Genomic DNA, 15,104 nt, shown 5'->3' on the forward strand with positions numbered 1-15,104 from the left:
AAAAAAAAAAAAAAAAAAAAAAAAAATGTAAAAAGCTCCTGAAAATAGGCATATTGCAAAAGCCATATGGTCAGGTTTCCAAGCAATGTTTGAAGAGCAGCCAAGGCTAATGGCTGATCTGCAGGGTTCTGAGAACCATCACAAAGACTAGGGAGTGCGATCGTAGGGTATGGAGGATTGCTTGTGGTTGAGCCCAGTTCTCATTCCACTATATAGTGCATGTATTAATCCACTTTCTGTCAACATGGCAAAGTGCCAGAGAGTGTCAACCTCAAGGGACGAGACGAAAGAGGAGCAAAGGGGTCCACCCTGATTAGGTGGCTCTGCCAGTGTGTGGTAGAACCAAGCAGCCTACTGCCCGCAGGCTGAGGAGCAGAGGGAGGAGGCACTGACTTGGTGTGTTCCTCTACAAGGAGCCTAATGTCCCTGCCTTAGGCTCTACCTCTTAGAGCCCGCCAAACCTTTACCTTGTGGGATTTTGGGGTCATAAGAGATCAAGCCACAGTACTGCAATGGGCTAGCCTTGTTCAAGAGTATGAAAGAGTTCCATAGAAGACAAAGGATTAGCTCCTTAAAGTATGCGTGTAAAAGTCTGTTTGATCTCATAAAGGTTTCAAAAGTACTGGAAGAATTTGATGTTGAAGAACAGCCAAGTACCATGCTGGAAAATCGCTTTCCCAACATTAAGGTCATAGAATCTGGAGTAAAACAGCTGAAGAGTGAAGAACATGTAAGACTTTTTCTTGTTAAGTGATATTTTTGCACTATTAAGTCCCAGGATTTGCTTCTTTTCTCCTAAGCATACGTCTGTCTCCATTATCTAAGCCCCTAAACTGTATAGGCTAGAACCATCATTCCCCGTTATTAGAAAAGTTACCGCTGGGAAGAGCACTCCAGTTTACACACTTCAGATCCTCGTGGTGTTTGTAGAATACCCATGGTCCTAGGTCTACCACAAGTACTGACATACAAAGGGTACTTGGTCCTATGAATTGTCAGTGTCATGGGGAGTGTAGACTACATTATAATAGTGTACAAAAGGTACAGTCATGAAATTACTGTCAAAGCTCAGATGGCTAAGATCTAGTAAGACTTCACAGGGAGCGACACGCTTGAGCTGGGCTTTTCAAAGATGGTGAGTTAAGAGTGTTGCAAGTAGAAAAGCATTCTAAGAACCGTAGAGCCCACAGAGAGAACGGGGGAAGACAGACAGTGAGTCGGGGGTTAGCAGCTTATGGAAAGGGAGGCTAGTGAGCAAGCACATGTAAATAAGATTGACTGATATCAGGCTTATCTGATAGCCATTTGACATTGTAAAGGTGTGGATAATACAGTATTTTAAGTGAGATACATCTAACATTAATGTTGAGGATGAAGTGAGATGGAACAAGTAGGTCCTGGCCAACCTCAGATTACAACCCACTTGCAGTTGCCCAAGATAAGTAGGGCCAGGTTGGCAGGGACAGAATAATTGAAAAAGGCTCCAGGTTTGAGGTAGTTTACTAAGTCCTCGAGATGTTGTTCCTCCTCACACATGAGAACAGGTAAGGAGTCTCAGGGATGCTGTACCTCCAGGTGAGCTTTAGGAGGATGGGAAGGGTGCCTAGAGTTGTCTCTGTAAGCAGCTCTTAAGTTATGAGCAAAACACAGTTCACCAAAAACAAAGGAAAAGTGCCTTGTTCTATGAAAGACAAAAAAATTGAACTCCACATCACAGTGAATACTCCTTGTTTTGGAAACAGAGTCCAGATAATAGCTCAGTTATTTTTTACAAGTGGAAGTGAGCTCTTAAAGGCATGGTATACGGACACTTACAAATCAGAGTGTCTCCCAGCGATATCCCAAAGCACCCCATGTGTGATTCCAGTCTCCAGCCCTTGTATGTCACCTGTTAGTTTATAGGAATTCTGGCTTTGTTCTCATGTAGCTCAGGTTGTCCTTGAACTCCTGATTCTCTTGCCTTGTCTCTCAGTCCTGAGACAATAGATGTGTCACCACTATGCCAGCTTGGACTTCCACAGCTACTTCCAAAAAGTTAGCACTAGCTGATTTAAAAATGTCTTACATTTTAACCCATCTGATTGTGAGTTAGTTTAAAACTTTGGTCAGTGACTTTGCCTTCCATTTGCCAGATCAAATTCTGAAGGAAGGCTGGTAAAGAGTCTCTGTATGAGCTACACTCTGTTGGATAATGGGGTTACTCATTTGTGAAGAGTATTATGGGTAATAAAAGCCTCGATGGGGAGTGAATGCTGTGATTTCCAGAGTTTACAAATCACACATCTGGCACAGATGTGAACCCATTCACCATCCACATTCTCATAGTGGCAAGTACTTATCAGTTGTTTGCCTTTTAGAAGGTACTAGTTATATGTGGATTTTTCATCCCACATTAAGGAACAAAATGTAATTTTAGACTCACTAAAGTTGACATAACTTTAAAGCCATGGTGCACTAGTTTTTTCAGGTTAGCATGTTTTTCACTTGAATTAAAACACAACACTCCATGATCAGGCCTGGTGTACACCTGTGATGCAAGCACTTTGGAGGAGAGACAGGAAAATCAGGACTTCAAGCTCATCCTCAGATACACAAGAAATTAGAGGCCAGTGTTGGCTTTATGAGACCCTGCCTCAAAAACAGAACAAAAGCATTTTCTTAAATGTACACATTTTTTTAAAAAAGTGCACACATGAAAAGTTCTCACTATTAAAGCTAGTAAATACTACCAAAGCTATTGTTACTTGTACTTAATAATAAAATATTATCTTAATATATTTAATATCTTATTTTTCAAAAGACATAACTTCAGCATGCACTGATCATTTGAACCCATTACAAGTATAACGATTATTAAGGTATAATACAATTAGAATCACACAGTCTTTAGAAGCAGGGGTGGGGGGAGATCATTTTAATTTGAGATCAGCATAATCCTGAGATTCTCTTAATGCAGAAGTCTTTGTTTCAGAGGAGGAAGCCTAGTTTCATCTGCTTCTCCACGTTAATTATGGCCGTGCTTATCACCCCTCCATTAGCTGTAGTCACTCTGAGCATGGCGCCCCCGAGGCAGCCTCCAGTAGATCCTGGTTGGCTTTTCTCTAACCCTTTTCTGCTTTTCTTGCCCTGTGTTTACAGTGCATCTCCACAGAAGATGGCCGTGAGTACGTATATAAGAAACTCTGTCTGTGTGCTGGAGCTAAGCCAAAGTTAATCTGCGAGGGAAATCCATACGTACTAGGAATCCGTGATACAGACAGTGCTCAGGTAGGGTGAGTCAGAGAGGGAGAGTGAGCTCTCCTTGTGAGCCCAGTGCTTCACTGACATTAACACCCACAGTGTCACACAAGAGACAGTTCTGACCTGTCATCATCCAGAGGCCAGGATCGTTATGCTTTACCACCGCCAGCTTCACGTTGCTAATGAGACACAAAGACAGTGATTGGCATTATCTTCATCTCTCCATATTGGAATGTGAGATTTGCACCTAACAGTATAACCATCCTCTTTCCAAAGGTAAATCATGCTGAGATTTCCCAGTAACTCCCCAGCAAGGAATCACATCAATAACGTTTGCAGGTTCGCTGTAGGGCCTGCTTGGCTTGCTGCTCTGCCCTGTATCGGGCGAGCCCTTCCAGAAGGAGAACACTCCTTCCATGCAGCGCGGCGACGTTCACTCGAGATGCCGTCAGGCGTCATCACCCCTCGTCCCCAAGAAGCTCTCCAGTCTCGTCTCCACACCCAGCAAGGACGTGACTACTTTCCATTTCCATGATCCATATTCCTAAAAGCAGCTAGCCATTTTCTCCAGGCTGCTGGTGCCTTAACTCCTTGAGACTTTAGAGGAAACGTTAGCAGAGCTAACTAGCTTCACATGAACAGTTAGGCGCACGTTACCAGAGCACACACACCTGGGGCTGCTTCAGCTTAGCCATCTAGCCCACAGACTCACTGACTCCTCGGGAGAGTGTGTGTGACCCCCAGGAGCCTGCTACAAAGGCAGCTGCATGGGTGAAGGGAGTGCATGGAGTATTAACTGGGGTACATCAGGGGGTTGTGTTAATGCTTCTTTAAATTAGGAGGAGGAGGATGAGAGAGGGATGGTTCCCTCATTCTGGGGAAACTACTGAGGGTTCCTCGCGTACAGTTCCTGTAAGGCGGTGTTTCTCAGCCTCCCAATGCTGTGACTCTTCAGAGCAGTGCCTCATGTTGTGGGGACCCCTAACTACTGCTACTTCAGAACTGGAGTTTTGCTAGTTATGAATCATAATATAAACATCTCATATGCAGGAAATGCAATTCCTGTGAAAGGGCCGTTTGATCCGTAGGTTGAGAGCCACGGTTCTAAGGTGAATAAATACTCAGTGCACCCTATGTGCCTTTCATCTCTGTGCCCATGTGCTATAGGCCTTCCTGAAGGCCTATGAGAACTGTGAGTCAGTCTTAGTCAATGATGTAAGTTTTTATATGAACCTAATGGCAGTGGTTAGAGGGGAGCAATGAAATCTTTGTTCTGATGTCATTCTATAGCAAGGAATCCTGTACTTGTAAAAGTGTCAGAAAGAGGGCCACGGGCTACTCGGAGCTCATCTTAATTCCTTTTTTCTTTTTTGGCCTGGGGACAATGGGGGGTGGTATGAGGAAAGGTGGTACAAGAGGCACGAATTGTCCTAAAATGATAACATTTCTCCAGTTAACGTCAGACTGTTTCTGTCCCTGCTACTCTTTAAGCTTTATGTACATGGTGTCTCGTCATTCCTACATAGACACTGGAAGACATGGTGCCTTTGTTCCCTTAATGTGCACCACAGGGCTTAGGCAGTTAAGTAGCTTTCCCCAGTCATAGTTAGGACCTGCTAAAGCCAAGGACTCCTGACCCATGTGCCCCGCTTCTACTTCTCAGCCCTAGAACTGCACGAGTGAGGGACTCTGGGGACTCCTGACCCATGGGCCCCGCTTCTCAGTCCTAGAACTGCGGGAAGTGAGGGACTCTGGGGACTCCTGACCCATGTGCCCCGCTTCTCAGTCCTAGAACTGCAGGAGTGAAGGACTCTGGGGAAGCCTGTAACCAAGGTCCGCCTGCCAACAGTAACAGAGTCAGTCATACCTGGGCGTGTGATCTAAACAGTGTCTCTTGCTGAGGCTCCAAGGGCCTTAAAGTGTGACAGAAAGACAAGGGAACTCTAGAGAAGTGCTGTTGTCACAACCACAAGTGACATCCCAGGCGCAATGAGAGGCCAAAGTGATAATTGGGAATGGGTGCTCTGGCACGGGGGAATGGGTCCCCCTGTAAACCCTGGAAAATACCCATGACTCAAATATTATCAGTGATGCCTGTACACTGTCAAAATGCTATCTCATTTCTTCTTCCTAACGTAGGAATTTCAGAAAGAGCTTACAAAAGCCAGGAGGATAATGATTGTCGGGAATGGTGGCATTGCTCTAGAGCTGGCGTAAGTATGTCTCCAACACTAAAGGATCCTCTTAGATTATATGATTATTGGCAGATGAGAAAGCACATCTTAAAAGAGAAAAATACATGCTTCACCCATATTTTCAAAGAGAAAGCCCAACTTGCAGAAATATTCACCTAAACATAGAAGGCCTAGAATGTGTTTGACCTGGGCAGGTTTGACTCATGATGTGTTCTACAAGTGAACATGGTTTAATGACCTACATGTGTGTACCTTTAGCAATTTCTAGTCACTATTTCTACATTACCTGTCTAGCTGGCAAAACCCAGTTTGTCATGCTCATTAGGATGTGTGTTATTCTTATGTCTAAATTTGTGGTTTGAAGAAATGAGAACACAATAATACAAAATATTTTCATCTTAAGAAATTTCAAGTTTAGTAAATACTGAGAATTTAAAGCAGGTGATAGTTCATTACAACTGCATGAAGATGTTAGCCTGCAAACCTCCTTCCAGCTTTCTTAACATGAGCAGCTGGAAAAGCCACAGGACGAAGCTGTGTTTTCAGTTCTGAGGTCGTAAGCAGTGTTTTCAGGTCTCTGAGCTAGTACCCATCCATCTATCGTCACTGCTTCCTTTACACCCAGATAAAGTGCTGCTTACTCCTCAAACCCCGGAAGTACATGATGTGGTGCTGGTGTTCACTGAACACTGAAGCGGGGGAGGTCACTGTGATGTACAGCACATGCCATCACTGGGTTGATCCAGTAAAGTGCTAAGCCTGCTTTAGTACTCACTCTACGTTAACTCTACTACCCTAAAGTGAACTACAGTGCTCTGAGCAGTCCACGCCCAGCTCCTCTGCTGCCAGAACAGTGTGCAGGAATCCTCCTGGCCTCTCTACAGGAAACTCTACCATTCCTCCTAGGTATGAAGTCGAAGGCTGTGAAGTAATTTGGGCCATAAAGGATAAAGCCATTGGGAATACATTCTTTGATGCGGGTGCAGCAGAGTTTCTGACTTCCAAGCTCATGTCTGAAAAATCTGAGGCTAAAATTGCACATAAAAGAACTATATATACAGTTGAAGGTAAGTACAGTATCTGGCTCATTTCATTCACAGATGAAAAACTGTATTTCTTTAACTATAAGAAAATTCAGTAAAAAGTATTCAGGATGACATGTAAATAAAGAAAATATCTAATAAAAAATGTAAAAAAAAAGTATTCAGGAGGCAGAAATGTGGGTATTTATTTCTTCATCTTTATATGGAATGTTCAGATTAGAAAATACATAGGGAGCACTCCAGAAGACCCAGCAAGCAGCTGAGTCAGATGCAGATATTTGCACACAACCAATGGACAGAAGCAGCTGACCCCTGTTGATGAATTAGGGAAGGTTGAAAGAAGCTGAGGAGAAAGGTGACCCTGTAGGAGGACCAGCAGTCTATTAATCTAGATCCCCAAGATCTCTCAGACACTAGACCAGCAAACAAGCAGCATACATCAGCTGTTAGGAGGCCCCCAACACACACACAGCAGAGCACTGCCTGGTCTGTGTTCATTCAGAGATGATGCACCTAACCCTCAAGAGACTGGAGGCCCCAGGGAGTATAGAGGTCAGGTGGGGTGGGGGGTAGGGACATCCACATGGAGATGGGGCTGGGGAGGAGGTGTGGGATGTGGAACAGAGAGTGAAGGGGGTGGGGATAAAATACGGAATGTAAAATAATTAATTAAAAAAAAAAAGAAGAGAAAATGCACAGGGTTGAAGAGATGGGTCAGTGTAACTGCTGACCTTTCAGAAGACCCAAACTTAATTCCCAATGCCCACATAGAAACCCACCGCATCTGCAGCTCTAGTCCCAAGGGACCCAGCACCCTCCTGGCCTCCGAGGGACCCAGCACCCTCCTGGCCTCCAAGGGACCCAGCACCCTCCTGGCCTCCGAGGGACCCAGAAACATGGATAGATAAACATGCAGGCAAAACACCCGCACACTTTTTTTAAAAAGAGTATAAAATGGCATGGTGGCATGCACCTTTAATCACAGAACACAAGCAGCGGGCTCTCTGAGTTCTGAGCTGGCCAGGGCTACAGAGTAAGACCAATCTCAAAAGCAAAAAAAACAAAATTTGAACAACTTTCTTTTTAGTTAATTAAAAATAGAAAATATACACTTAATATAAATGGGAATTTAAAATAATTGACTGGCCCATTTGCAAAACAGTTGCTACATTTGAGCAGTATCCATGACTATTTTCTACAAAATTCACTGAGAACAACACTCAGTAGTTTAATTTTAATAATCTTCCAAGAAGTTTTTGGCTTATAAAAGTCAAAGTGAATTTTCTAAATTTTGGAGATAATACAAATTGACAGAATTCAAAATCTAATAGCTAATTTTTGGGCTCTTAACCAGCAAGTTGGCTGAGAAGACACACTGGGTCCTCAGAGAATGCATAGTTGCACCGTTACCCACTCTGCATGCAGCTGTGTCCCAGAGCACTCCGTGAAGAAAGCTGCTAATGGTGACAGTTCCACCATGCCACATGTCTGCATGTGAGAATCAAGACACTGCACAAAGGCGTTGGAGGTTCTTTGTCCAGCAGTTTAAAAATTGTCTGTGTTCATTTCTTAGAAACAAAAAAGGAAAGCAGAAGCAAGTGTAAAGCTGATTATGTGGGCAGTGCCCTCGGACCAGACTGGCACGGGGGCTTGGCTTTGAAAGGAACCGAAGAGGTATGTTTCCATAAACCAGTGAAACCTGTCCAAACGCCACATTTCTGGGTCGTTTGACTTAAAGTATACCATGCAGGAAAGGTATTCAAAGCCATTGTCCCAGTTGGCCACCCAAAACAGCAAATAGGAAGTCTGTGTAAGACAGCTGTTCATCTGGGGACAGACACCTACACAGGTACATGGATAACCGCAGTTCTTGGGCTGCTGCTAATGGTCACTTAGAGGCTCACACTGACCTTACAGAAGTTATTAGGTGGAGGCAGACATGTATTTCATGTTTTAACTGAATAAGCAGATGACTTGCTGTCCGTTATCTTGACATATATTTTAATGTTTTAGGTTACAAAAAAAGCTGTCATTTACTTATTACAGGAATATGTCTTATTTTGAAACTTTCAGGTTTAAGTGAATGGGAGGGGAGCTGGCTAAATGATATCTAATTGGAGATAGGAGTGACATGAAATGCTGCTCCTGGATTCTTGGGTCTTGTAAGATTGCATTTGAACATTTGCTGAAAGTTTGAAGAGTCCTGCAGTAAACACTGCTGCCTGCTGCTGTCTCCCCGGTGCTCCCTCCCCAGTGCTCCCTCTGATACAGCACACGGCCAGGGCGACCGCACTCAAGCTCTGTAGATGTCCTCTCTAGGGCCCCCTCTTCCACTTGCCATGTCATGCTTGGCCTTTCAGGTGCTGGATGGCTCCTGCTCACTCCTGTTCCACTCAGATCCTGGGAGGCTTACTGGGAAGCATGAGTGGGCCCTGTGTGTCACTGTCACAGGCACTATCTGAATCATGCTGACCAGTATTTATTTTGCTTCCAGTTTTCCCACAGTATTCACATTGAAACCAGATGTGAAGTAAAGAAAATCTACCTTCAAGAGGAATTTAAGATAATGAAGAAAAAGTCCTTGGCTTTTCCAAAGGCTCACCATAAATCAGTTACAGCTGATAAAGGTAAAAGGAAAATTATTACTTATGTTAATCCTGCTATATTTTAAGCTGCACATTTTCATATAAAGTTTGGTCTAAGAAAAGTCAGTAACCACAGGCCCTCATTTCACTACTTACTGGGTAAATTTTCTAATAGATTCCGTATTATGCAACTTTCTGTTTTGCTTAGGTTGACAGTATTTGGACATAATAACCCAACCCATTCAGTCAGTATTTCACTGATCAAAACAAAATAGCTTTCATAAGGACCATGCCTTCTACATTAAATTTAAAAATCTGTATGTCTGGAACTAAGTGCAGATCACCAGACTTATTCTACACCACTTGTGAGATGTAGAATCCTCCACATACAGTCCTGTGAATAATCAACACTGCCATCAGGTAACTAATGTGCTGTAGCCTTCCAGTTTTTTGTATGAAAAGGGATGGTAGAGTTCACAGAGAAACTGCACAGTGAGGAGAAACATCAAAAGAAAAAGTAGGGGGGGCTGGAGAGATGGTTCAGCAGTCAAGAGACTGTTCTTCCAGAGGTCCTGAGTTCAACTTCCAGGAACCACATGGTGGCTCACAGCCATTTGTAATGGGATCTTATCTGTGTCTGAAGAGAGGGACTGTGTATTTACATACATAAATCATTGATAAAAGAAAGGAAGAGAAAGAAAAAAGAGAGGATAAAGCACTCAGTGACATGAAGTGTTAATCAAATTGTTTCAAAAGTAGTTTAGAAAATGATGTCTATGCCCATGTCCTTTAGAATACCATGCTTTTCAAGCTGCCAAGTACAAAACTGTCATTGCGCTCAGTTGTCCTGGCCAGAGGGCCTTCAGAAAATAAAGTGGCCTTCCTGCCGCTGTCTGCCTTTTTCCCCATTACTGTCACATTCACACGATGCTGTGGATAACTGCTAGAGATGACACTGAGAATCGTCTTCTTTTCTTTAGAGATGTGGCCTGTATATGTGGAACTGACCAATGGGAAGATCTACGGCTGTGATTTCCTCATCAGCGCTACAGGAGTCACCCCAAATGTACACCCCTTTCTTCATAGAAACAATGTAAGGTGAATTCTATCCACTTACCTATTTCTTATAGTCCTGATCTTTATCATGTCTAGGTTTCAGACAGCCATCATTTTAGTATTAACTGTAACCTAAGATGGCAGCAACCCTTGATTTTCAGTATTCTCTTCTACTTAGCATCCAGCAGTTAACATGAGCTTACAATCATCTAGAGCCATAGCGTCCACTTCATCTAAAAGGTGGTGACAGAGTGACCTGTATGTGTTCTTAAGAGTGAAGCTTACAGACGGTTCTATTAGCATTCTAGCTTTTGAAGTCTTACAGCGAGTTCTTCTGATTAGGGATGGGGAAACACTGACTATTGGGTATTTTTGATGTTGGATTTTGTTGTATGGGACATTTGGATCTGTTCAGTAGGAACTGACTCCCTGGACAGTCGGGCCAGGTGTGTCCTCCGCAGTTCCTTTACCTTCTGACCAGACACTGGCATTTGTTGGCATGTACAGGCCTGACCTGCTCACGATGCTAATGAAAATTGTTTAGTTTGATCTAGGAGAAGATGGTGGCCTGAGAGTGGATGAGCAGATGCGCACATCACTTCCTGATGTCTATGCTGCTGGAGACATCTGCACTGCGTGCTGGCAGCCAAGTCCAGTGTGGCAGCAGGTGAGCCTGCATGTACAAGCAGATGTGTTAGTCCATGTGAAATAAGCACGAGCAACTGCTGAGCCCCTTGTCTGTTCCAGCTTTTCTGCTTTACAGTGGAAGCTGTAGGAGCTGACTTCTGACAAGTAACTAGATTCCCACGGTAGTCACTTAATATTATAGTAGATTTATAGATTTATAAAGTTGTGGATGTTAAGATTTCTCTTCTGCTTAGCCCCTCCAGAGCAATTATATCTTTATAATTTGATACAGTGGGGAAACAGCTCAAAATAAAAATACCCCTTATTCTGAATCTCCTGGTTTCACATCCTAATTTGCTTTCCACCACCCAATGCAGACTAAAGGACTTGCAGGCTCAGTGAACTCTGTCAGATGTGTCCAACCCATGGCTTGTATCCAGGATAGCTATGAATGTAGCCTGGCATAAAGTTTTGAACTTAATTAAATATTATGAAGGGTTTGTGATGCTTTCAAAACTTGGTCGCTCAGCTCTCTGGTATGAACTCTGGAGATGGTATCTGGCATCAGTGTCAGAGGTCAGGCAGGCCCGCCAGGTAGTTCCAGTGCTGTGTCTTTGTGGGCTCTTCTGAGTCCCATCTGGCTGTGCTATGCTCTGTCTACTCTATAGCAGAGACCTTGTTTGAGCAAACCCTACAGAGACTTGAGTAAAAGTGAACACTCTTCTCTGGACATGCCCAGAGCTCATGCTGCAGCTGTGGGTTGTACAGGAGGTCAGCATTAGGCTCACCCTCCACACGGAGGGGTAGGACAGACAGGGAACTGATAGATTAAAGCCAGCCTGTCCTCCCAATCGCCACGGGGCAGAGTTAGTGTTTATTTCAGGTGAACCTGAAGCTGAGAAAAGTTAAATATGTAAGCGCTTTATTAGTATTTTACTCTCCCATCACTCCCACTCCTACTGTTTCTGTCTTATATTAGGAGAGTAAAAAAACCTATGTAAAATGTAATGAAAACATAACAAAGGAGAGACAAGCGCTGTCAGAGAAGTTGAGGTGACTTTTAAGGATCAGTGCCTGAAGTCCATCCGTGTCTCTCTGACCAGAGTCAGCTCAGAGGCTGTCACTGTCACTAAGAAGCAAAGGCCTGGGGACAGGACAGACTTTGGAGCAGGGACTGGCAACATTTTATCCCACCTCATAACACCTAAAATGCTTTATCTTATTAGTGGAAATTATATTCATATATACAACTGGATATTATCCTTTCATGTTTGATGCACTTAGAATTAGCAAATACCATCTTGATTGGTGTTTACTTGTGACCACTAAAGATAACACTAGCTGGAACAAACTCATTGGAAGTACACTTAAGAGAATTTATAAGATTGAAACTTTAGTGCCACAGAAGGTTTGAGTTCCCTGAACACGTGTAAAAGCTGGATTCAGCACAAGCTAATATAAGCCAGAACTCATACTGTGAGGTGGGAGTCTCAGTGAGCCAGGAGGCCAGCTAAGCCAGAGTCCTCAATGGAAAAACAACAAAATAGACCCCAGCTCAAACAGAGTGGAGGTCAAGGACTCAAGGCATCTGCTAACATTTGTGCACCACGGCATGTATGTACCCATATTCTTGCTCACGAATATGCCCTGCGTGTGCACACATATTGCAGATGATAACCAGAAGTACCATTTCCTACTGTTTCAGATGAGACTGTGGACACAGGCTCGGCAGATGGGGTGCTATGCAGCCAAGTGTATGGCAGCAGCCAGTACGGGACATCCTATTGACATGGATTTCAGCTTTGAACTGTTTGCTCATGTCACAAAGTTCTTTAACTATAAGGTAAGATGGTCAAGGGAATGGCTAGCCTTGTCTTCAAAGTATGGCACCTATGGCTCTTTTTTCAAATAATTATAGTTTCAATGAAACTGAAACATGAAAAATGACATGTCAGGGACTGGAAAGATGGCTCAGTGACTATTGCTAACCTTGAGAGGACCTGAGTTCAGTTCCCTGTTCCCACTTTAGAGAGCTCATAGCCACCTAACTCCAGAGGATCTAACACCCTCTTCTGACCTCCGTGGACACCTACACATCCATGGCACAGCACACATGTGCACACACATGCACACACACACACACATACACACACAAAGACATCATAAAGGAGCCAAGAGCTCTGACAGATGTTTTTTCAGTTCTCTTCATTCTGAGATAGGTCTCCTCTTTCCAAATGTGCCAACAGTCTCAATTCTTTATTAAATCTTTAAGCCATGATTCTAGGAAAATGTGGGTTTTTGTGTGTGCTCATTCATGAGACAGCTCTATCATCCATAAAGACTTCATCTACATACATTTTCTACTTTTAATGTTACAATATTAATAATGAATATAGTCACTTACTCTTTAATATGACTACAGGCTGTGTGCCAGTATTATCTGCGCAGTATACCCATGCCATTCACGTGCTTTCCTTGGAGCCCCTCACTGTAACTGTAAGCAAGAGTTTTTCTAAGTTAACATGACACAGATAACTTGGACATTATGTTATCTGGGGTAGTTGGAGAGAATTGCTTAGAAAAATGACTTTTCATTGTGATGCAGGTTGTGTTGCTGGGGAAATACAACGCCCAAGGCCTGGGCTCAGATCATGAGTTAATGCTGAGGTGCACCAGAGGACAAGAGTATGTCAAAGTCGTCATGCAGAACGGACGAATGATGGGAGCTGTCTTAATTGGTGAAACTGACTTAGAGGAAACATTTGAAAATTTAATTTTAAACCAAATGGATCTTTCATCATATGGGGAGGATCTCCTAGATCCAAATATTGATATTGAGGATTATTTTGACTGAAATTGGAATCTCTTCAGGAATACAAAGTACAAAATAAGGAGAAAAGAAAGTGCATGGGAAAATGTAACAACCACAGAGTGAATGGGCACTCAAGGAGAGAATGCAGAAGCCAGAGTCAAGGTTGGAAAGAAATGAACATTCTTGGGATGGATTCATTTAATGACTACTTTGCAGATGAACATTCCTAATACAGAATTGACAATAAACCTTGATTCATACAAATACACCAGCTCCTTTGTTTGCCTGAACATCAAAGTAAGGCTGAGGTGGTTTCAGGAGGCTTGCTGTCTTGATCTACTTAGAATATGCAGAACATTGCTGATATACTTGGTACTGATGACTGTTTTTATCTGAATTATAACTGCAGCTTTTCTCAGCAGAAGTCGTCTACATTGCTCAGCTTAAAGTGTCACCCACTTGGAAAGGTGAGCCATGTCAGCATAGCACTGCTTTAAAGGAGAGTCACATCACAAGATAACAGCTAGTTACAACAAGGCAAACAGGCTTACAAAAGTTATGTGGACTTAATGTGAGATATATTACATTTAGACAACTTTACATAAAAGTTGTATTTTTCATTATTGTATAAGGTAAGCTCTGAAAATACAGCTTTATGTGTATAAAACATGGAAGTTGTTTCAAAAACTATAGCTGATTATAAAAGTGACCCAGACATAAACATACATAAACAGTTATATTATACAAGATTAAGTAACACTCAGGCATCATCAAGTTTTCTTTTCTTAGCACCTGCGTTCTTAGAGCCAGATGGCTGAAGCCTGGTTTTAGACTTCTGGAAGTTACCTGAGCTTTTCTCTTCCCCCTTCAAATCCACTTGTTCCAACTGACAAGCTTCAGATGATGCGGCCTGCAAGAGAATGACAGAGCAGTACCCTGGTAACCTTCAACCATTGAGTTTTCTCATGAGCTCAGAAGTCTCAGAATTCCCCTTCGGAATCATCAGCTACTTAAGGGGCCTGGTTCTTACCTACATATTTCTACTCAAATATGGGCAATTGTCTTTAGTAAAGAGGATGTTGTAAAGGATGAGTCCATGCCAGCATAGTGGGTATTCTGAAGAGGGCATGCAGTTGTAAAGAGTGAGCCCGTGCCAGCATAGTGGGCACTCTGAAGAGGGCATGCAGGTCCCAGAGGCTGCCACCGCACTCAGCTAATGGACTTGCCACCTCTGGAAAGCAGACTTTATTTGTTTTGACACTTTTACCATAGATGTCAGAAGACAGCTCACAGAAATAGGTCCTCCCCTACTAGAGAGCAGCAGTCAGTCTCAGGCACGGAGCTCGGGTTGTCAGGGTCACAGAAAGGCCTTCTATTACTAAGCCGTAGTAACAGACTCTTAACCAGAACTTAAGCAGAGACTTCTTAACCAGAACAGATCCCACCCAGTATTCTGAGGGAAGTGGCTCGTGGGATTAAGACTTTAATCTGCAGTCCTCACATTCCATGTAGTTACAGCCCTGCCCTCCCCCACTCCCCACTCCCC

At 43.2% G+C, this 15,104-nt stretch overlaps 2 protein-coding genes across 11 annotated transcripts in view; one reads left to right on the forward strand and one right to left on the reverse strand.

Annotated features, from left to right (window-relative positions):
• The window catches only part of Pyroxd1 (pyridine nucleotide-disulphide oxidoreductase domain 1), a 16,535-nt gene extending 2,709 nt beyond the window's left edge, over positions 1-13,826 (forward strand). For 2 of the 3 annotated variants that reach the window (XM_031383806.1, XM_031383807.1), the window contains exons 3-12: positions 611-730; positions 3,139-3,267; positions 5,380-5,453; positions 6,342-6,502; positions 8,052-8,152; positions 8,973-9,105; positions 10,044-10,156; positions 10,664-10,786; positions 12,452-12,589; positions 13,352-13,818. In XM_031383806.1, coding sequence (XP_031239666.1) covers positions 611-730; positions 3,139-3,267; positions 5,380-5,453; positions 6,342-6,502; positions 8,052-8,152; positions 8,973-9,105; positions 10,044-10,156; positions 10,664-10,786; positions 12,452-12,589; positions 13,352-13,600 — 1,341 coding nt within the window. In that variant the 3' untranslated portion in view covers positions 13,601-13,818. Of the gene's footprint in view, positions 1-610; positions 731-3,138; positions 3,268-5,379; positions 5,454-6,341; positions 6,503-8,051; positions 8,153-8,972; positions 9,106-10,043; positions 10,157-10,663; positions 10,787-12,451; positions 12,590-13,351 lie in introns of all 3 variants that reach the window. The other variant, XM_031383805.1, reaches the window with a different exon arrangement.
• Positions 9,840-15,104, reverse strand: part of Recql (RecQ like helicase) — a 28,382-nt gene continuing 23,117 nt past the window's right edge. For 2 of the 8 annotated variants that reach the window (XM_031383798.1, XM_031383797.1), the window contains exon 15: positions 13,726-14,468. In XM_031383798.1, the coding sequence (XP_031239658.1) occupies positions 14,319-14,468 (150 nt within the window). In that variant the 3' untranslated portion in view covers positions 13,726-14,318. Of the gene's footprint in view, positions 10,793-13,150; positions 13,241-13,725; positions 14,469-15,104 lie in introns of those variants that run through there. The other 6 variants (XM_031383804.1, XM_031383803.1, XM_031383800.1 and 3 more) reach the window with 5 other exon arrangements.

This window comes from Mastomys coucha, unplaced genomic scaffold (assembly GCF_008632895.1).
Source record: "Mastomys coucha isolate ucsf_1 unplaced genomic scaffold, UCSF_Mcou_1 pScaffold20, whole genome shotgun sequence".
In the NCBI taxonomy this organism is placed as follows: domain Eukaryota; kingdom Metazoa; phylum Chordata; class Mammalia; order Rodentia; family Muridae; genus Mastomys; species Mastomys coucha.